This window comes from Aspergillus terreus, genomic scaffold (assembly GCF_000149615.1).
Source record: "Aspergillus terreus NIH2624 scaffold_14 genomic scaffold, whole genome shotgun sequence".
NCBI lineage: Eukaryota > Fungi > Ascomycota > Eurotiomycetes > Eurotiales > Aspergillaceae > Aspergillus > Aspergillus terreus.
The window spans coordinates 775,818-797,205 of record NT_165937.1 but is presented as its reverse complement, the minus strand read 5'-3'; the positions used below and the strand labels follow the sequence as shown (position 1 = coordinate 797,205).

Here is a 21,388-nt window from a genome sequence, read left to right as displayed (position 1 = left end):
CGCGCCTGCACTCATCCTGCGACGATGGCTGAGGTGTTGCGGGCGGGGATCCCAGAGTGCTGGAGGGTCGTGAGGACACCGGACTGAACCAGTTGTTGTAGGAAGCTTGATTGTTGTTGATGAAGGCTTCCGTGGACATCTCGAATTGGAAGCCGCGCTTCTCCAACGCCTCGATCACTTGAGCTTTGCTGCGAAGAGGAACAATGATGTAGTCGGAGAAGTAGGTCGAGATGAAGAAAATGGAACTGTCGGATTGTTAGTGGCAGTATAATCTGGTAGGAAAGCGAAAGACACGTACCTTCCCGCCATGGCCAGAGGACTGGTCAGTTCAAGCACCCGCTGGCCGGCTTCAACACCCTCTCCGTATACTTGCATGGCGATAAAGTCCTCATGGCTTATGGAAAAGGCGGCTCTGGGAGGTTGTATTGGCCTTGACGAACCGATCTACCAACGGGGCAAAGTACTGGTTGGCGAGATGTCGGGGGCACATGATGGAACATTCCACCGGGGTGATGGAGAGGTTCAAGAATGCTGGCTGGGCATGTACTGAAGTGCTGTTCTCGCCATTTTCCGAGTTCTCGTGAAGTGGCGGTACCTCATGGAAGAGAACTTGCATAATTGGGTATAAGAAGTACGGATACAGGTCCAGTGGGATATGGACCAGGGCCAGCCGATCCTCCTGTATTTCGACGACTGTGGTTAGCGAAACCAGTCTGGGACGGCCAGCATCCATGGCAAGGACATCAGAAGGGGGGAGTAATCTTAGATGGGAGACGAAAGGCGGAGGCGTGAAATTGACTTTGCACGGTAGATTGCGCGATTGACAGGGACGAAAGTACAGCAGACTTACCATGAACTGGACCTGGGCCGAGACGAGAGACAGTGACTGATCCATTGTCTGTTGCGGAAGAAGCGAACTGAGGTTGAGAGGTCCGGACCGTGAGGCACAGCACAGAGTGGAGGGTTTGAGATGAATAGCGGGACACGGGTCGTCTTGATGCAGAGATGTATGTAGCGAGGAGAGTGAATGAGTCAATGAATCTGATAAATGAATATCTAACCACCTGCGAGAGGTTCACCGGGATTGAGATGGATGTAAAGATCTCTTCTTGAGCTTTCTTTTCTTTTTCTGCTGGAAAGACCTGCAGTGCTGGGAACATGCCATCATCATTGTTCTTGACGAGCTCAGTTACGCCATTGCGGAAGGATATGAGATCAAGGAGAATATGCAAGAAGGTGATGTGAGTGACAATGCAGGGAGAGTTGTAACGGGTCCAATCGATTCCGAATTAACCGTGTCGTCGCCGAGGTTTCGAGAGAGGTGTCGAGGATGGAGTTGGAGGTGGTTGAGAGATGGAAATGCGGATGAGGGGGGGGAAATGTCGAAGGGCGGAGGAAGGCAGGTGACTTTGGTAGGTGACTTTGGTCTTCTGTCTTTCTCTTCCTCTCTTCTATGTTCCTTTCTCACGCCCTCTCACTTTCACACTCTACTCTCTTCTCCTTCCTGTCTCTTCTCTCTCGTTTTCTCTCGTTGGTATGTCAATCCTCCAAGTATGACTCGAAGAATGCTCCACCGAATGAATCACAGCCAAGATAAAAAAGAGCCAGCAAAGGAAACCTCGAAAATGGTCGAGTACAAGTGATATCCCTCTGCGCCAGCTGACAGAATGAACAACACACTCGTTCACGCAGCCCGCGAGGTTCTTATCCGGCTTTAAAGGGTTACCTAATTGTCGTTTGTACTGTGGTTCGTCTGGCCGGGTTTATCTTCCTCGAGTCTCCACCGCGAAACGGAAGGCCTTATCAGCAAATCTCCTCGATCGCCCCTCCGCGCTAGGCGCCGCTACCGACTGAGTCCGGCGCACGGTTCGACTCGGTGGCAGATGCTCCCCGCACTTTGCGATGGATGGTGTGCAAGGATTGCTGGGAAGGTTGAAGTTAGTCAGGCACCACCCTGGACTGCAAATCAGCGTCGATGATTCCTCTGCAGGTTGTGGCAAACCCTTCTCCGTCTGAGTCCGAACTCCTCACACAGCATCCACCCTTTTCCGGCTCTGAAGCGGCTGTAAATGGGAGGGAATGACGATGGTGGTGGGCAACTCTGGGACAGAGATAAGAAAGTGGACACTGGAGGGTCGCACGTTGTGAGTCAGTGGGGAACCTAGAAAAACACGAAATGAGAGGAACCCTTTGCACGTACCGCTAAGGATGTTACCTTTTTTTTTTATTTTTTTTTTCCCTCTTCCCTCGACACAGACACCAGCCAAGAACCTCCCACGATGATGCTACCATCGTCATAGCACGTTCTGCTGCGCCCCCTTGCTGCGGAATTTGCAGTGACCGGCTGAATCCCATACGTATGCTGGTTCAGGCTACCCATCAGCTCCAATGTCCTGTCAGCATCCGAGTCAGCCTTAAGATCCAAGGACCAAGCATGACCCAATAGAACATTGCTGAACGCACCCCAGAAATCGCTCGTGAGCGCTTGCAGCGCCCAAGGGATTATCTCTCATGACCGCGGCAGAGGTCCGTTCGTTCGGTTGGTTCCTTTGCCACAGACGGTCAAAGTACTACGCAGCTAGGCATATTTCCTGCGTCATGTCATCCATTCATCTCCATCTTAATACCCGGTGATATGGCTACTCCCTTCTGCAGCAGCCACACCCCGTCCGAACACCATGTACGCGTCCATTTGCGATCGATCCCAGTCACGCAAGCAATCATCCAATCACCCCCAGCCGCCCGCCCGGGTGATCTACCCGGGGCAACCCCTGGCTCATGGGCCGTAGATAGGCAGCTGTTTTGCAACCACTCGTGTACTTGCGTGCAGCATTTCGTCCTGTTATTCCGCGAGCCAACCTCCAGCCTCCTCCATGGGCTGCGGAAGGATGCAAAAGAGTGGGTGTTTTCTAAAATTTCGTGCATATCTCTCGGGTCGATCATGCCTATCACCGTCCTTCACTGATAATAGACTAACCGTGTCGGTGCCATTCAGAGTCACAGTCTAGAGATAGGAGGAAGGGAGCGGAAAGAAGCGGCATCCCAGTCGTTTTTGCTTTTCTACGAGATAACCACAAGAAACGATGGACAATCAAAGATTCAAGCATAGATGCGCATGGGGACCACATCAGCTGGAGACTCTGAGTAACGATAATACTCTTAAATTAGCTTGTTCTTGCAACGCCATCGGTCCCATGTGAAATCGTCATCCGATTTAGCCCGCACGGCGGTACCAGCTGCACTTCAAGATGGTCTTGGCCACTCAGGCAGGTGTCCTTGAGACACTGCTTCCATATGGATCCTGGAGTGGTCTAACTTGTTCTGGATAAATACAGCAGCTCAAACCAAAACGAGTCTTGTATCCTCGAGCTCGTTCAACCGCCTACATCATCAGTCAGTCAAGATATCGCCATTCGCACCTGTACATTCTCTAGCAACCCCGAACTTCCCTATACTATCGAAGACTGCCCAAGAACTGAACCATCCGACGGACTATCGACGGACGCGGCCCTGCTGACGGCCTCCTTTCAGCCACCAAATGATAAGCCTGCAAGGCGTTCGTCCGAAACGCATGCGTGCCACCCCATAAGTACAATCGAAACACGCGATACGTCTCCGCGCCCCAACGCGCGATGATCTGGTCGCTCGCCCTCTCCAGACGCCTCGCCCACTCCAACATAGTCAGCTCATAGTCACGCGTCTCTCTCTTGACCTCGACAATCTCAAACCCATGAAACAGCAGCTCCGCCATCACATCCTGGACCGTCATAAACGCGTGTGCCCCGGGCCAGATATACTTCCGCGTGAACGCACTTGCCGTGAACTTCTCGACCGCCGCCGACCCATCGAGATACAACCGGCCGCCCGGCTCCAACACATCCCACACGCGGTGGGCAAACCGGGCGTAGTTGGGGATGTGTTCGATCACGCCGTAGATAACGGCATGGTTGTACAGTGCCGTCGGCTGATGCACCAGGAAGTCCTGGAGAAAAACCTCGCCGGGGAGGTCCTTCTCGGCGATGAGACGCTGGATGTACCGCGCAGAGTCCGGGGCGATTGTCAGCGTCGTGACGTGCACGCCGCGCGCGCCGCAGTACTGCGTGACGCCGCCCCAACCGCCGCCGATATCCAGCAAGCGCATGCCGGGCTTGAGGACCAGCGCGATGAACATCGCCTCGAGCTTGCGCCCGGAGGCGTCTTCGAGGGTGTCGTCGGGCGAAGCGAAGATCCCATGCGAGTAGAGCCGATACCGCGTGTCCATGAAGGTGAGGAAGAAATCATCCCCGTAGCTGTAGTGGTCGTCGATGGCTTTGGCGTTCATCTGCGTGGTGCTCCGTAGGAAGTCGTATACGAATCGGACCTTCTGTCGCAGCGGGATCTGGTTGCGGAGCCGCTCCCTCGCGTCAAACAGAGCGCCAATGTCGCCCTCTACCTCGATCTCGCCGCTGATATAGGAACGACCGACGCCCAGTTCGGTCATTGGGGTGCGGAGAGCGCGCGCGGTGCGGAAAATCACACGGTAGCGTGGATCGCCGGTGCCTGTGGCTACGACGGTGCCGCCTGGGAGCTGGATTTCTCCGGGCGTATCGAGGCTGGCTAGCAGGGCCGCGAGCCCCGTGTGCGGAAGGCTACTGCGTGAGGTTTGGAGTGCCATATTGTTGGTAGAGGATAGATTTTGCATGGTGCCCGGGCTATGGGCTGTCCAGACCGTGTTTCTGTGTTTATCGAATGGTGAGATTGAGTGGACTGGTGTTGTTTGAGTACTACAGAATATTTCCGCATGTCAGACCAAGGTAAGGATATGGCTTGTCCAATCAAGCACCATTAGAATATATATGGCGGGTGTTATACTCCTTTTCAGTATAGATGATGAGCTGTCTTCCATTGCTGACGCAGTCGAGTGGATTTCGTATGTAGTTTGATTCCTGCGTCAGCCTGTATACTCGATATCAACCACTAAATGCCCACCGCTCCTCACTACCCCCATTTCTGCTATTGATTGCTTGTTTTAGTGTCTCGGATTTGCTGTCGTGGATGGTTCTGGTCTCCTAGTCCTGGATGGTGCAGAAGAAGCCTTGATTATTAGGTATATATCGTCCATCCATTCCCCCATGACGCATCGGTAATATACATAGCTTGACTAGAGCCTACATCCTCTACTAAAAGGACATGTAAGACGCAATAGAAAGGCGAGCGCTACTGAAAGGAATCCTCAAGAAGGCTGATAGCATTGTAGGTATGATTTGGGTTGCCTTCGGGGTTTGGGTGGAAGCTGTTGCGATGATATGTAGAACTATACAGGGACACATGCACCGTTTGCGACGGGGTGCCTCAATCCTACGAAGGCCGATAGCCGAGAGCAAAGGCATAGAGACTATTAGGGCAATGCTGTGAAACTGTTGACTCTTAATCGTGCTCTGATGACTATATAATGCATGATGTACGATGTACGACGCAAGACACACCAGCCTAGCATTCGGAGAATCAACCGAATGCTCATGAGAAACCACCCAATTAATCGCATGGGCTGCCTATTGAGCTAGTCCAGCTATATCTTGCCAAATATAAATGATACAGATCCGCCAATACCGTGCGAACACCACCAACCGACACGAATCATAAAGGCCTAATCATCATCTACTCTCGCGCGTTTCGACCCGCGCTCGTCGCGTTCAGCTTCCTGAATACCATAGCGCTTTTGTCCTGCACCGCCGGTGACATCAGCAATCATACTATCGATGCCAAACGGATCGGTTGTGTCTTTTTCGAACTGGACTGGACCGTCACGAGCCTACAGATAGTTGCATTAGCTCCCATAGCCTTGGTACTGTGCGGGTGAAAGAAAATCTTACCTCAGCATCTGCAGCTCCCCGGAATCCTTCCTTAGCTTTGCCCAAAACTTCGAATCGACTAGACTTTTGAATCTTGCTCATTTCACCCTCGGCACCGCCTTCGTCGTCATCGTCGATTTGCGCCCGGGGACGGTAAATGCTGTTGATGGCGTCCTGCGCGGCAAACAGCGGCTTATCGTAGGGGTTATCTTCATTAAATCCAGTGTCCAGTCCACTTGTCTGGTTAAACAGACGGGAGTCCCACATTGACTCAGACGATTGGGTTGGCTTAGCCAGGCCGAGCGCGACCTTCTCGGAAATATCACGGTTCTGCTCGCGGGCCATGGTCTTGATACGACGCTCCGTCCCCATGCGAGACTGACGGAGTTGACGCTCATTCTCCTGGCGGCGCTCGCGACGCATGCGCTCCCGCTCCCGTGCGGCCTGCTCATCTTCACTGGGCGTGCCCGAACGGGACGAGTATGGGCTGCGGCTAACGCTGCGAGACCGGGACCGGGACCGAGACACGGAGCGTGACATACGGCGACTGCTGCCCGCCATGCGCTCCTCGCGCGCCTTCTGGGCCAGCTGCCGGAGGTGTTCCTCCTTTTGTGCCTTCTCTTTCTCGGCCAGCTTCTGCTGCATTTGCGCGCGGAGTCGGACTTCCTCGCGTGCGTGACGATCCGCGGTGAACAGAGCCTCGGCGAACTGAGCAAACTTATCATTGATCGTGACGTCCTGCAGTCCGCGACCATCGGCTGCCAGTCGCTTATCCAACGGCACAGTATAACCCTTCGGATTCTTCCAGTTGGAGACAGGCGGGGGAATCTTCCAAGCCTCCTGGTCCTCGGCGGTGAGTTTCCGTGGCGGCGAATGCATAATGGGCGGCGGCGGCGATGGCGGGCCGCGAGGGATCTTCTTGTGTTTGAATTTTGGTGGCTCCATGGGATCTTGCTGGCGCTCGACGATCTTCATAATGCGGTCATTCTTGCGGGTAGTATCGCCCATCTGGTTGGCGGGCGTGTAACGCACAAAGGTCGGCTCAGCACGTCGTCCACCCTTGACGTTCTTTGGTTTCTGCGCTGCCACAGCACCCTCCACTAGGTTTGCCAATGCATTCTTCGTCTTTTCCATCTGTGCAGCGACTTCTTCCTCCGACGGCCGGTCCAAAGACACCTCCCCCATATCTACCCGCTGGCGGAGCGGGATGAGATCCTTAAACGACGCATGGACGATGCGGTCCTCGCCATGACCGCGGCGCGCGATCGCGTCGTACTTCACTTTTCCTTCGGCATCAACCTGCACCGTAAGCGCGTTCGAAGTACTGGAACTGCCCTTGCGACCCATATCGAGCGGATACTGTGCAACGAGAATTTCGGGGAACGCGCCTCCATCGCCAAAGTCTTCGGGCGCCCGGGGTCGCCATCCGGTGCGGTTCTGGTAGGGGGGAGGGCCGGTTCTCTGTCACTAAATTAGCCAAATCTTACTGCAAGAGTAGATACGTCGACCGTGTCATCACTCACCCTTAATACCACTTGTGTCTCATCGAGCTGGTCGGCGCCCACAATCCGCGGACCACGGGGTTGCGCGTGTTGTGGGAGCTCCTCCTCTTCGCCGGTATATTTCGGCTTGGGGAGAGACTTGAACAGTCCCTCCGCAACGGACGCCATTGTCGGGAGTGGAACTGTAGGGTAAATTGATGGATGGGAGGGGTTGTCTGGAGATAGGTTTGATACACGGCGTCACTGCTTTTTCTCTTCGGGCGGCGGCGTTGCACACGTGATCCGACCTGATTCCGTTTACATAAGCAGGTTATCATGCACGTGACATACAACTATTACAACAACTAGGCAGCCGTCCTACAACAACCTCATGAAGAAAAACAAGACAATTGATTCAACCTCAACAGAAAGACAGCCAGAATTCCATCATATGTCCTATCAATTTATCCGTAAATCCAGAAACAAGAATCAAACACCATTTGCAAATCCACTTCCACCAGCGTTTGTATCAATATGAACGGATTCCATCAGTCCACAGACTTCGAACAACTTCTTTGGACCCACGTTTTCAGGTGTTCCTACAACACCCTTAGTCTTCAGACGCTCTAAAGCTGCCTTGATTCCCAAGTATGCCGGGGCCAGCGACGCGAACGAGAAGATCATAATTCGGAACCCCATCTCTTTCGCCTCCTCGGTGGTGATCACCGGTCCGGCTCCATTTTCCACCATGTTCAGAAGCAGGGGCCATGGCGCAAGATCCTGAACCGCCTGTCTGGCCTGTTCTTTGGATGTAAAGCCCTCGAGGAGGCCGACATCGGCACCCAGGTCCCGGGCGGCCTTCAGCCGGCGAATGCACTCATCATAACCGTGCTGTTGAAGGGCATCGGTGCGTGCAATCAGAACAATATCCGAATGCAGACGATCTTTGGTTTGCTTGGCTGCGCGGATGCGGATGAGGTACTCATCCAGGCTCACCACGGCTTTGCCGGCCAGATGTCCACATCGTTTGTTCTGGATCTGGTCTTCAATGTGGAAGCCTGCAACACCCGCCTGAATGTACTGCTGGACGGACTTTGCCACCATGAGAGGACCTGACATACAGACATTAAAATTAGTCAATCCGGCTAGGGACACGTGGAAAGGGACGTACCGCCGTATCCCGTATCCATATCAGCAATCAACGGGGGCCCGAATGGGTCTAGGTTGGCAATCATCTCTGCATTGGTACGCATGTCATGCAGCTGAGCCAGTCCGAGATCCGCCATTCCGAGTCTCGACGCCGTTGTCCCAGCTCCAGTCTGAATGTTATATTAACCACTGTGTTGGACTTTGTTGCAGAACAACGTGACGCACCATATACATAGCCTTGAAGCCAAGGTTGATAGCAATCCGTGCGGATAAGCCATCATACACACCGGGACAAACGATCAACTCATTTGACTCGCGAAGTTGACGCCGCAGCTTGGTCGCACCCGTGAGCATGTGCACAGAGACAGAAGGCTCGTGTCTGACGCCGTTGACTTCATATACACCGTCCTTCTCCACGGTTATGGTAATTGCAATGTCGGAAGCGTTGATCGGGCCTTCGTCAACCTTCATTGTTGATATCGTGCGAGAGGCTGGAAACTGGGAAACGAGGACAAAAGAAAGAATAGTTCTTGATATTGAAACAGATATCTTCAATCCGTCTGCTGCAGACGGGGTTTATATATGTTGCCCCGGATGGAATATCACCCGTCGGAGCAGCCACCGAACCATTGAAACTCCGCTTTCCTGGGGTATTGTCGCCACGACGAGACTACTACCCAGACGACTGACTCTTGATACCTTCGTGCTGCGCCAAGGAGTATAATGGACTTATTTGGTAAGTCCATATTACTCACCCCTGACCGGTAATGGGGCATTATGCGGCCGGGCAATCATCGGCATGCAAGTGTTGAATGCGTGGTTGTAAGATGGAAGCACAACATATACTCTGTTCACCACCACCATCGGGGGCAGCTCACTGATTGGCAGTGTCATTGGTGGGGTATCTAGAGACAGGCCGTGCTTGTGGAAGGGGTCCGACATCTCGTGCACGACAGACAGGGGATCTAGCAGATCGGCGCAAAGCGAACTACTTCGGACTTTTCCGCGCAATCCACGTCTCGACTTCATACAAGATTATCATGCACTCAGCGCTCTCGGCATAATCTATCTCTTTCGTCACCCGCTTCAGGCGACAAGCAGATAAGCATGCAGAAAAGAAACACATCGGAGTTGGGTAAAGTACGGTTAATTTACCGTACCCTGTGTTGAATATCTGGGGTGGGATCTAGAAGATCAGAATAGGGCAGACTACTTCGGAACTTTCCGCGCAACCTACGCCGATTTCATACAAGATTATCAGGCACTCAGCACCCTCGGAATAATCTGTCTCTTTCATGACCCGTTTCAGACGACGAACAGACCAACAGAGGAGGCATGTCAAACCATATCGGAATTGGATACAGTACGGTTAATTTACTGTAACCGGTTTGCCTGAAGTCTGTATTGAAACTCTCCGAAGTCCGGCGGAGCGCACTACAGGGGGTGGATATCTACTTACAGACGTCTGTTGAGTATACGTTACTTTAACCCCGTTAGGTTGTCAAAGCGTCTGAGCGGAGTCTCCACCACTCTATCCGGCTCGGAATGACCGAGCTGAACAAGGTTTGCGCCAGGAATAACAAAGAGTTTGACCCTGAGCAGCCTCCGAACCCATTTTCATCAAGGTTGTCGCAAGGCAATCAAGACCTTCACCTGCTTGGGAGGCGTATCAGCCGAGCGTATGGTAACGCAGAATTCCATCATCTTCTGCAGTACCCAGAGTCTGGGCAAAGCAAACTTAGGCCTTGGCGTCACGGGAGATTACCCCTACCCGTTCTCTGAGTGGAACGGAGCGTGCGGTTGAGGGAGATTCGTCTGATTATCCGGCAGATCAACAGCTCGGGGAAACTGACGCGATTCTTGGCTTTCAACCAACCCCTCCGATGGCGAGAAAGGGTCTCGGAGGCCGTATCGGGAGTTCCTCCGGTCTTTGTGCAGAGCCAAGTGTCTTGGCTTGAGGGAGATGGACCCAGCACGCGCCGGGTGGACGCCGGCACGGTCAAGGTCGATCTCGAGGGAGATAGCAACAAATTACCCAATTGGCCCTGGAGATCTGACAGACGGTTACATCCGTCACTGACATGAAAATCTTCGTCAAGGGTGGACTCGTATTGCGTGGCCACGGCGCAGCTGAATGGCACATCTGCAGTCAGAAGAGGGGTATGTGGTCTCGTCTTCCATGACTTTGGAATATGGAATGTGGTGCCAATATAACCACAGGGGGTGGAATCTATGATCTATGCCAGCCAGCCATCACATTCGGTCTGGGCTTCTCTGGCAAGCGTCTTCCATCCCTCACAATGGATCGAACCCTCCCCAAAGGAAACTGGCTTGAAAGGCTGAGACCCGACATCAGTCCTGCGCACGCCGACAAGCTGTTACATGCGTGCTGTCTCTGTTCAGGGCTGGTGGACAGTACCCTCTACAATGGTGAGCCCTTTACGTTCCTCTAAGCGGATGATGGAAACTGACAGACGCAGCCTACAATACCTTCGTATCAATGCAAACTGGTACCCTCCCCTAACTCACAACTCATCCATCCACCTAGCTCACTATAGCTACAGGTAACACCATCTTCGTTGGTCTGGGAGCCTCCAATCAGAATCAACGGCCGTATGGCTGGGCTCGGTCCCTGACTTCCATTGGATCTTTTGTCCTCGGGTGCTTCTTGTTTGCTCGTCTGAACAGCACCCTGGGCGCCAGGAAACGCGGCACCTTAGTGCTCACCTTCTTTCTTCAGACAACCATGCTCATAATCACCGCGGCGCTAGTCCAGAGCAGGTCTATCCCGGGTATCCGGGATCTCGCCGGAGATAGCGCGGAGGTTGAGTGGAGCCAAGAAGCACCCATCGTGCTGCTGAGTATTCAGTCAGCAGGACAGATAGTTGCTAGCCGTGCACTCGGCTACAACGAAGTGCCGACGGTGGTGATCACCAGCCTATTGTGCGATCTGGTATCAGACCCGAAGCTGTTTGTTCTTCGAAACGCCAAGCGGGACCGGCGTATGGTGGCTTTTACGCTGACTCTCGTGGGAGCCATTGCAGGCGGTTGGATCACCAAGGCCACTGGAGATATATACGCTGTGCTGTGGCTGGCGGCAGGTATCAAGTTTGTCAGCAGTATGGCGTGGATGTTCTGGGAAGAGGATAACAAGGTATGAACCGTGTGGTTGTATAGCCTGCGACACGGAGTATAGAGATGCGATATTTGGGGGCTGCTGGCTGGGAATCCTTCCTATATTAGAAAAGATACAAGCTCTCTTGGTAGGGGTTAATTTTCACTTTTTCCGCAATGTGGCGGCGTCATCTTTTGATCCTTCTCAATGCCTGCATGTATAATCGCAGAGTAGTATAGCCCCTCCCGAGAAGAGTATTGACTCGGACCCTTATGCGACTCCGACTCCGCTAGCCGAGAGGACCTTGCTATAGTATGAGCTCATATAGTACTCCGTACAAAAGCATGATGCCTAGGGTGATCATCAGACATGATGCTTTGGTGTCATCGTGGGTAACATAGAGTTCACGCCACAAGCGGCATGAATCCCTCGGAGAAGGCTTGAGACTCGTAATCAGCCATGGCGCTACAGATGCTACGGTGGAGAACAAAGTTATTGTTTGTGCAATGCTTTCTGCCTGCAGAATGGTTTACGCGGCAGAAGTTGAGGGATTTCCCGATTGGGATGAGTATAGATCAACACTCACGATTTCCTTGCAAGATGCACTGTGCTAGCTCAAAAGGCAGAGCACACTATTGTTTCAATTAACGTGAGTCCGCAATTTTGATTCTTGCGTCTGGGTGTCCTTTTGCTCGTATTCTGTTGTTGTCTTGGACCTAGGTGTTGGTGTGTGACTGAATACCAGCCGGACTAGCTCAATTGGCAGAGCGCACGATTATGGACCTTCGGGTCTGAGGCTCGTGAAGGTTGTGAGTTCGATTCTCGCGTTCGGTCCGTAGTCTTGTTTTTGCTGCTCTAGCCTTGTGTTTTTGCTGGTTGAAGTTCTGGTTGTGAAGCTACAGCGGGGGATTCCGTATTCGGCACGGCATGCCTTGAAGACCACATTCGGGCAATATCCATGAGAGCGTTAATATTGAACTAATTGAATATGCGACTTTCTATATAATCGAGATTCATGCAATCAAACAACCAGTATCACCTCGCTTGTGGGAGTAGAGACCACCCAATAGACCGTACCGACTCATTTGGACACCGCTTCCACTGGGAGACCATCTCATGGACTTCCGTTTCACGTTCGTCCTCGTGTAGTTTCCACCTCAGCAACACAGCCTGCGCCAGCCAGACCCTCAAGTACTGTACAAGGGCATCTGGATGCGATTCGTACCCTCGGCCAATCTCAAGCACACATGGGCGCGCGTCCTCTTTCTCCAAGCGCTCCATGGCTTCTATGAGGAAAGCCTTATCTGCGAGATACGTCGGAGAGGCGGCGCATTCTTCGACCAAGGTGATCACGCTGGAAGCAAACGTCTCGTAATGGGAAGGGAGGTCTGGGCAGAGATGCGGGTACGGCAGTAGCAATGTCTGCAGCTGGAGTTTGGCAGGGAGAACTGGAGGGCTGCGATGGGGATCGTTGTTCCATTCCTCAGTCCGAAGAGCATGTACATCCGCTATTATTCGTTCCACAATCGGCAAGGCTTCGGCTCGCATCGCTGCCTTGGTTATGTCTAGATCCGATAGTAGGTTTGTGAACCACTTCTGAGATACCTCGACGTGACCGCACACAAATTCGAAGGGGTTGCGGACGACAATTGCCGCACACCGGACAATTTCCTCCGCGATAGCTTCGGGTGTGATGCCGTTGGGGATCTTCGGTTCTGTTTTGCGTCCAAGCTCATACCTCAGCAGAGCGACATACTTCGTTTTCGCGTGACTGTCGAACCACTCTTTCCAGTGCTCGCCTGCGTTGGTTGTTCGCCATGATCGGTCTTGCTTGGTCAACTTTTCTTTGATGTTCCGGAGCTTCATACAGTCCAGATAGCTCAGAGCCCACGACCGGTGCTTGAGAAGGTACTCCCGGGGGAGGTAGGAAGAATAGCAGTCCACCACTGTCCTAAGCACATTTGGCGCGAACGGGCCAAAGTCTGTTACGGACAGCTCTTCAGGCGTGAGCTCAAGTCGAGAAAGGAATCGACGCATCCAAAGATTGTGTTGTCTTGTCGATTCTTCAATGAGTGGTATCAGGGTCTTGTAGGTATACTGTACATGGTACTTTGACGGAAGCATGCGGTAGGCTGTTCCGGTGAATATGTCGAGTAAGGGCCGTTGAGAGTCAACCCGTGGAAGCTGCGCCTGCTCTGATTGCACCCAGTTCCCTGACCCGCTGTTTTCGCTGGGCCCTGCGGCATAGGGTGCCAACGATGTGAAGATTTCGTATGCTTCGTCTGCGTCGTCGTACTCTCTAACAACATCGAGTAGAGCCCTGCACACCATCACTCGCACATCAATATGCTTGCTGGCATAAAATAGGTCTTTCAGAGCGCGAGTCACGAAAGAAGAAGACAGGCCAAATTTGTTTTCGGCCAGCATTGCACCCAGCATCTTCACGGTGGTGATCTTGATACCCGTCTTCTCGGACTTTTCCCGACCAGACTTCGGGCTTGCAGCTTCTCTCTGCTTCCGAAGCGCCTCAAAGACATATGCAGTAAATTCGTGCATAATCTGCTCTGCCGTTGCGCGGCTGAGGATTTTCCCGAGTGACGAAGGGAAAGCCGTCCGGTGCCATGAGGATGCTTTGGGGAATAGCTCCAGCGCTTTCAACCCCAGACGCGCAGCCAGTTCGGGCTTGTCGGACCGCCGGACAAGGCTCATTGTTCTGAAAGCACATCGCTGGACCAATGCATATTTCGGCGACTTACTTTCCAGCTCGTCAAGGGTCTCCATGAGGGACAGCGAAAGTTCATACAGAAGGCTAGGCGGGACAAGTCTCACCAAGCCATTAAGTACAGAAATGGCGGCCGTGGCCGCTTCTCCCTGGTCATCAATGGACGACAAGAACTCGTAGTCAAGGTGGGCCGACGGATACCGACAAATGTCTGCATCTTCAGGGAAGGTCTTGGATAGAAGTCGTGCCGAATTGTGGGTTAGGCTGTTGAGAAACAAAAGAGCAGAGACAGTAAGAGCTTCTTTGTGTTGGCATGGGAGTCTTCGAGGACCGTACGTGGGCCGCCATATGTCGTATGCTTCAGACTTCGCAGTTGATTTCCACGCGTTTGGATGAGAGAAGGCCAGTATCACGGCTTCCAAAGAGCCTTGCTGCTTGGTGGCAAAGAACTGATGCTGCAACAGTGTCTCCTCCCAATGTTTTGTTGAAAAGTTGCGTGTAATCTCTGGGCGAGGCTCCCATTCAAAGCTAGGCGAGTCGCGTGACATACTCTGAAATATGTCTAGCGAGGGCAATTGAATAGGATCGATGATTCTTGCAATTTTATGCAAGCCTCTGGGTCTCAGAAAGGAGCACAGGTACTCCTGTAGACTCTCTATATGCCCCGCAGAAGATGGAACTTTCTCCGAGTAGTGCCTCCATATTTCCAGTATGCGTGTGCCCCGTTCTTCGTCAGGCCCGTTGCCGATGTAGAAGCTGATAGCAAATTTCAAACTGTCCACGAATGGCCCCAAGCGGTGATTCTCTTGGTCTATCTTCTGGAGGGCTTTACTAGCATCGCAGAAGACAACCTCCGTGACTCTCTTCTTAATAAAGCTGTTAACCTCTTGAGACTTCATCACCTCGATCGTCCATTTCTTCGTAGGAAACAGATACTGAAGAGGTAAACCTCGGGGCAACCCTTCGGGGAACGATGCGGTTTGGGGGTTCCGTAGAAGACGCTGCTGAGCCCAAAGTCGATCTCGTTGCTGTGCAAGCGAGTCTAAAAGCTTCAGTACCCCAGTTGTTGGGTTCTGCGGACATTCCATTCCATGAAGCGCTCCAGACAATCTTCCCCAGCAAAGGGCTTCGTACCCTTCCGTAATGCCCACACTTTCATATTCTAACACAATCGGCACCAGCTTGTTGAATAGAGTGTCCACTACCTCCTTTTCGCTTCCTAGACCACGTCGACACAAGCGCTTCACCGCGTTTATTCGCGTAGAAACGATGATCTCAAGCAAAGAGCCGAATTCGCTATCATGATAGCTTTTGTGCCAGGGCTCTTGAAAGACTAAAAGAGCCTGTTCCATAAGATTATGCAGTGCCTCATTAGCAGTTTCCACATTGGCCGCAAGGTCGGCTAAAGTTGGCGACACCACGCAGGACAAGACGGATGCGACGTCTGCCGCGTAGATTCTTCTCACGAGCCACGGTCTCACTAACTAGAGATAACATATCAGCAATCGACAGATAAATGATAGGACATGGGTATAAGCTTACCGGATCTCGCACAAAACGGGATGTCCAACACAAAACGTCTTTCAAGAATCGAACATTTTTGCTCAACACTGCGACGCTGACCATAAGACGCGCCCACTGTTGTCGCTCACCAGCATCGCGGGCTTTCACAGCCTTCAGTTTGATGTCTTCGATTACTGTATAGAGCAGACATCAGTAAGACTCCAGTCGACAACAAGACCAGGGTCGACTCACTTTGACGTGTCACTGGATGATCAGTACTGGCCAGTTTCTTGCTTTTAGACTCTAAATGCACTAGAATCATGCTCTCCACGAATGAAGAGGAGTCTCCTGCGACCGCTGGCCATTCATACGGGATGGACGTGGTCAAGCATTTCGCCGGCGACAGCTGTGCCGCGCGTTCAAATAGCCACCTTGCATCCTCTCCGGGAAGAGACAGGAAGAATGATGAATCCAATGGCAACAGCTGTTCCTCGTCTTTCGACGGTGTAGGTTGGTCCAGATCTATTTCAAGGCCTCGCATGTGCTTGCATATAATCTTGAGCAAGGGTAGCCTTGCCTGTGCCATAGTCTTGGGCAAGACGAGCCTTAGACACGAGCCGAGTTCGGTTTTTTGGATCGTCCCGAAGATCGTTCGGAGCATTGTCTCCAGAGAGTCTTTGTGAGCCTTTTGTGGCCTAGACGGATGCAGTCTCTCCCGGTGACGTTCAGCAGCTGCATCAGAAAACGACTCTAGATACTCTTCCGGGAAGGCGGCCATGGCCCAGAACTTTACCAAGGCGTGTATGAGTGGCCTCCATTCATGCAGTTTTCGTTCCGAATGACCCAGTGCTGGTATTACCTGCTCAAGAAATGCGAGAATCTCGTCGAAGGGCACCTTTAAGCGCCGGGCGACGCTCAGAGTCTTGTCGATGCAGAGAATGCGGGTGTCCCAATGAACTTCGCGCGCCTTTTCTGACTCCCCACGAGTACTGTCGATAAGGTCCAAGGTGATGTCTATTGCCGGTATGCTAGCCTGCCCCCCACGAAAGTTTTTTGATTCATAAGGCTCATACGATGTGAGGATAGCAGACAGATGGCTATTCAGCAAACGCCTCCGAATGGGAGGATAGGCTGGAACCGACCCGACGGCGATTTTTCTTAATAGTGGCATGTGAGAGTCGACCAAATGCCGCATCAAGTGGTCAATGAACTCATCGGACCAATCTGTTGCAAAACATTCGATTACCGTGGCATCGCTGGATACGTTGAACAAGGCTACCAGGTCTTTAACGCGTAGTAGCTGTCGCGAGCCGTCAGGCCGGGTCCCGGCGGAGGAGGAGTTGAAGAAGTTGGGAATCAAGACGTGAAGCAGCTCGTCCACCGCTTGCGATTTGGAGGCATCGCTGGTGTCTGAGCATGCGCCGATGGCTCTCGCCAATCCCTTGGCCTCTTGAACGCTAAGCTTCTCAAAGATCACCTTCAAACCGGCCGTGCCTCCGACCGCGTTCCAGCCCTTCTCGCGCCACTGGTCTGTTCTCAAGGTGCATTTCAAAACGTTCATGCCGGCCTGGCGCACACCACGCGAGGCCTCATCGCGCAGGGCGCTCTGGAGGACGCCAGGGAATCTGGGATGGGCGTTGAAAAGCCATATGGAGAAGATCTTGGGAGTAATAGCTCCATTATGGACACATTTCAATAGATACCGGTTAGTCTCGAAGACCTGTGTTTCTGAGACATCTTCTGGGAGTAGAGAGCGGAAGTACTCCGCTGCCTCTTTTGGGCCGAACCAGGGGGTAAACACCGTTGGATTGACGGCCATTTTTCACGGGAATATGGAGTAACTGAGAGGATCCATGACGAGAAATGAGCGATGCACCTCTTAAATCTAAGCCTCCAAGTCATGCTCGGCTGATATAGCTAAAATTGTAGGTGACTCATGTGGGGGTGGGGGCGAAATCCTGGTACTAAGGTACTACAGAGTAGGCAAGGTAGTATCGCTAGTAGGAACTAAGGAGATCGGGTAAGACATTTGTCCGACACTCGAAGCCTCTATGCTCATCATCAAGCAGATATCAACTCAAGTCCTTCATAGATATCTTTCCTGGTGTAGGTAGAACTCGGTCTATGTATATAGAATACAAGTCTCAAGATGTGGGAGGATATGTCAAAATATGAGTGGTGAGCGCCATGCAGAATCAAAACAATAGAGAGAAGAGATACAGCGTCCAAAGCATCAATCAGGGAATAATACATCGACCGTAGAAAGCATCTGGTCAGCCAACAAGATGCGAACGCATAGGACAGGCGACACCCTCCGCGTCCGTGGCTTCCACGTAATGCTCCTTTCCATGGTATCGATACCAGATCTTCAGCGTCTTGGGAAGGAGAGGCGCGGGATCATGGAACCCAATGATATGAAACTGCAATCGGTTAGCCAGAGAATAGGTCACAGAAGAGCCAGAAGACAAACCTTGGTGGTGTTCGGGGGAATCACTAGCTGCCCCCGATCAACCAACGCAGCCACCGGAATAGTAACATCAGCCGCCTCATAGCCCTCCATCTTGCTGCTCGTCTTCTTCTTGCTCTTCTTCAAGGGCTGTGGAACATATTCGGCTTTGGTGATGACCAGCCCATCCTGTTTCTCCTCCCGGGCCTGCCGTCGTTGTACCTGATCTCGCATCAGCTCAATCGCTTGCTGGCTCTCTGCTCGCTTCTTTGGGATGAGCTTCTTCAGCTCCTTCTGGCGGCGCGCAATAACACGCCGACGCTTCTTGCGCTCGCGCGGACGGATGAATCCGAATTCAAGCGCGCAGTACGCAACCCACGGGAAGAGAATGGCCAATGCGGCGGAATCCGCATTGACCGCATCTATAGGACAAACAGCAATGGGAAGCCGGATCCTTTGGCCCAAGCGGTTCCACGAAACCGTCATGACGATGCCACGGGCGCCTTCAACACCGACACCAACACCCATCCGGGTGAACTCTCCCACCTGACGCGTACCCTCGATAGACCACCCAAGGGACATATCAAGACTGAGGGTGCTGCGGACCTCGACTCGAACTGAACGGGGTTCATTCGCCGGTGGTAGTGGATAATGGCCCTCCGAACTCCATTCCGACCGCGCCGGGTCGTTCGCCGCAGTGCCCGAGAAGATATTACGAGCATACATGAAAGACAAGGCGCTGCCCTGGGGAGATGCAGCCGCGACTACCTGCCAGGCTTCCGCAGCCTTGTCTTCAGCGCGCTGCTGGGAGCGGACCCGTTTGTACTCGACGTCCTCGTCCTCTTCTTCGTCCATATGATCCTCCTCATCGTCTTCGTCATCCATAGGCGCGGTATTCTTCGTTGAGCGGGGGCTCGACATGATCGCAAACGAGAACTGGCTCATCTCGGTAGGAGCCGACAGCGCCGAATCTATATCAATTCCCATGGGGACCAACGGGTTGAAGAACTCCTGCACGGCCTCCGGCCAGGTGAGAGTCCCACTCGACCAGTTACAGACGGCATGCTTCCTCTCGCCAATCTGCTTCGTCAATTGGAGCCCAATCGATGGTGGACACTGATTCAGCGATCGGTTGAAGGTCGTGCTGAGGTTGACACTGAACGGTTTCGTTCCAGGGACAAGCGTCACAGCCTTGGCCACGTTCGTTCGCAGCGACGGCGCAGGCAAGATCCCGGCGTTCACAGACACCCCCGTATAGCTAAGGAAGGAGAACGGCCGCCAGTTGAAGATTCCCTTCTTGCTCGAGACGTCTCCAAAGATCTTGGTCACACCCGCGCCCAGCGCCATCTGCTCGGAGACGAGAATGGGCGGTAGCGGCAGCTTTCGCTCTTCCGTCGTTCCATCCATATGCGTTATCGTTGCCTTCTGTTTCACGCGCTTCAGCGGGCCTCCCACGCTGGCCGTAATCGTCATCTGCATCTCTTCCTCCTCCATCACGTCGCGCTTCTGCTCCTCGGCGGACCCATCTGTTGCGGCCGCCTTCTCCCCCTCCTCCTCTGGTTCCTCCTTCTCATCGTCCCCTAACAACTTCTTCAGCGTCGGTACGGGGGCTTTGAACGTGTATCCGACGCGATAGCTCGACGGCGACGGCGACGGGATGTGCAGATGTGTTTCGCCCTCCTCGGCATCATACGAGATCAACGACGAGGCATTGATGCCAACCGTCAAAACGCCCTACAACAGTCAGTTCATCAACCCAATCACACACAAGGGCCTCTCCAAAGGAAACCGCGGAGAAGCAGACCAACGCACCCGACTCTGCACCAAACTATTCACCGCCCTGCGCTCCCTCCTCTTCATGGACTCCAAAAACCAGCGCCGAAACTCCTCGGGGGATTGCGCCCGCACACCCAGCTGACGCTCGGCGTCGCCGCCGCGGCCCATGACGCCGCCGGGGCCCCATTCCTGCCGCACGCCCTCGGCGCCCAGGAGGTCGTAGACGGTCCGTTTTCTCGGGTCGATGAGGGTCTCGTAGGCCTCGCGGATGCGGGCGAAGTGGACCGCCGCCGCCTCGTGCCACTCGGCGGGCTGCTTGTCCGGGTGGAAGCTGAGCGTCAGCGTTCGGTAGGCGGACCGAATCTCCGCGTCGTTCGGCGGCGGGGTCCGCGACAGGCCCAGGAGCGCGTAGTAGTCGGCTTCGTCGGGGTAGTCCATCACCAGGGAGTAGTCGGCGTCGTCGGGTGGGTCAGCATCGTGCGTCGTACCCCTATTATTAGTAGGGTCGCTATCGGGAAGGGTAGCGGTCGTGCTCCGGGAGCGTGCTCATGCTGGGCGCCTTTTATCGTCGGCCCTCTCGTCCGACCCCCTGCTGCTGCGGCCTGGACGGGATGGCGGGTCGATGCGGACTCTGGCTCGGTCTGGGTCACTCAATCACGATGGGTATGCGCTGGGCGTCAGGCCATGGTCGCGCGTGGGAGGGGGATGGGTGGTGTTCACGGAGTGTTCGAGACGGTTGTTCCGGCCACTTTTGGCCGTTCGCTTTGCTTTTCCCTCTTTTTTATGACGTCGGGAAAGGCTGCCCCGCTAAGCCGTTTTTGGTAACGAATACGTCCACGGACTATTCAACAAAACGGTTTGTTGATTGAAGCTATCAAGCAGATGCATCGGACGTGATTGAGAACTAACTCACTTCGACCTAGAGTAAAGGTGTAAGGAATTATTATCATCAAAAAAGTGCTACAGCGGGATTCACCCTCAATTCCTCAGACAGCAAAAAGGAAGGCCCGAGCCGCATTGAACGCGGAACCTCTCGCAGACATGCTTGGGTGTTTCCATAAGCGAGAATCATACCATTACTTTAGCCATCCAGGCTGGTTTTATTTCCACGCACTTTAAATGCAAACAGCTGCTCTTTGTCAGGCTCAGGTAGACTACGTTTAGGAAAAACGTTCGTGGTGGACGTACGCAGACGGCCGTATGCGCGTGTGGGCAACTTGCTGTACAGATGGACTTTTGAATAATCGGGTATACACGGGATATGGCTGCGGACAAGGGCCGGGAAGCCCTAGGAAAGATGCTTGAATGAGTATACTCAAAACACTTGTGGTAGCAATTATAGTACAGTCAATTGATTCACCATGC

General features: G+C 53.3%; 7 protein-coding genes and 1 non-coding gene across 8 annotated transcripts; 2 read left to right on the top strand and 6 right to left on the bottom strand.

Annotated features, from left to right (window-relative positions):
• Positions 1-11: 11 nt before the first annotated feature.
• ATEG_09287 (uncharacterized protein) lies at positions 12-895 on the bottom strand (the record flags this gene model as incomplete). The annotated part of the gene is made up of 3 exons (XM_001217908.1): positions 12-245; positions 449-679; positions 851-895. 3 exons carry the CDS (start codon positions 893-895, stop codon positions 12-14), a joined length of 510 nt encoding a protein of 169 aa, XP_001217909.1.
• Positions 896-3,339: 2,444 nt separating this feature from the next.
• On the bottom strand, positions 3,340-4,654 carry ATEG_09286 (uncharacterized protein; the record flags this gene model as incomplete). The annotated part of the gene is made up of 2 exons (XM_001217907.1): positions 3,340-3,382; positions 3,594-4,654. The coding sequence occupies 2 exons, from the start codon at positions 4,652-4,654 to the stop codon at positions 3,340-3,342; spliced, it is 1,104 nt and encodes a 367-aa protein (XP_001217908.1).
• A 972-nt stretch (positions 4,655-5,626) lies between these two features.
• Positions 5,627-7,178, bottom strand: ATEG_09285 (SKIP/SNW domain-containing protein; the record flags this gene model as incomplete). The annotated part of the gene is made up of 2 exons (XM_001217906.1): positions 5,627-5,791; positions 5,853-7,178. The coding sequence occupies 2 exons, from the start codon at positions 7,176-7,178 to the stop codon at positions 5,627-5,629; spliced, it is 1,491 nt and encodes a 496-aa protein (XP_001217907.1).
• Positions 7,179-7,801: 623 nt separating this feature from the next.
• ATEG_09284 (isocitrate lyase/PEP mutase family protein) lies at positions 7,802-8,932 on the bottom strand (the record flags this gene model as incomplete). The annotated part of the gene is made up of 3 exons (XM_001217905.1): positions 7,802-8,424; positions 8,484-8,631; positions 8,687-8,932. 3 exons carry the CDS (start codon positions 8,930-8,932, stop codon positions 7,802-7,804), a joined length of 1,017 nt encoding a protein of 338 aa, XP_001217906.1.
• Positions 8,933-10,653: 1,721 nt separating this feature from the next.
• Positions 10,654-11,621, top strand: ATEG_09283 (YoaK family protein; the record flags this gene model as incomplete). The annotated part of the gene is made up of 2 exons (XM_001217904.1): positions 10,654-10,891; positions 11,026-11,621. The coding sequence occupies 2 exons, from the start codon at positions 10,654-10,656 to the stop codon at positions 11,619-11,621; spliced, it is 834 nt and encodes a 277-aa protein (XP_001217905.1).
• A 699-nt stretch (positions 11,622-12,320) lies between these two features.
• ATEG_10414 lies at positions 12,321-12,410 on the top strand. The gene has a single exon. It is a non-coding gene; the product is annotated as a tRNA-His (tRNA).
• Positions 12,411-12,611: 201 nt separating this feature from the next.
• On the bottom strand, positions 12,612-17,620 carry ATEG_09282 (uncharacterized protein; the record flags this gene model as incomplete). Its single annotated transcript, XM_001217903.1, has 3 exons — positions 12,612-15,782; positions 15,841-15,995; positions 16,054-17,620. 3 exons carry the CDS (start codon positions 17,618-17,620, stop codon positions 12,612-12,614), a joined length of 4,893 nt encoding a protein of 1,630 aa, XP_001217904.1.
• A 627-nt stretch (positions 17,621-18,247) lies between these two features.
• On the bottom strand, positions 18,248-20,461 carry ATEG_09281 (J domain-containing protein; the record flags this gene model as incomplete). Its single annotated transcript, XM_001217902.1, has 2 exons — positions 18,248-19,981; positions 20,060-20,461. The coding sequence occupies 2 exons, from the start codon at positions 20,459-20,461 to the stop codon at positions 18,248-18,250; spliced, it is 2,136 nt and encodes a 711-aa protein (XP_001217903.1).
• Between the last annotated feature and the right edge of the window lie 927 nt (positions 20,462-21,388).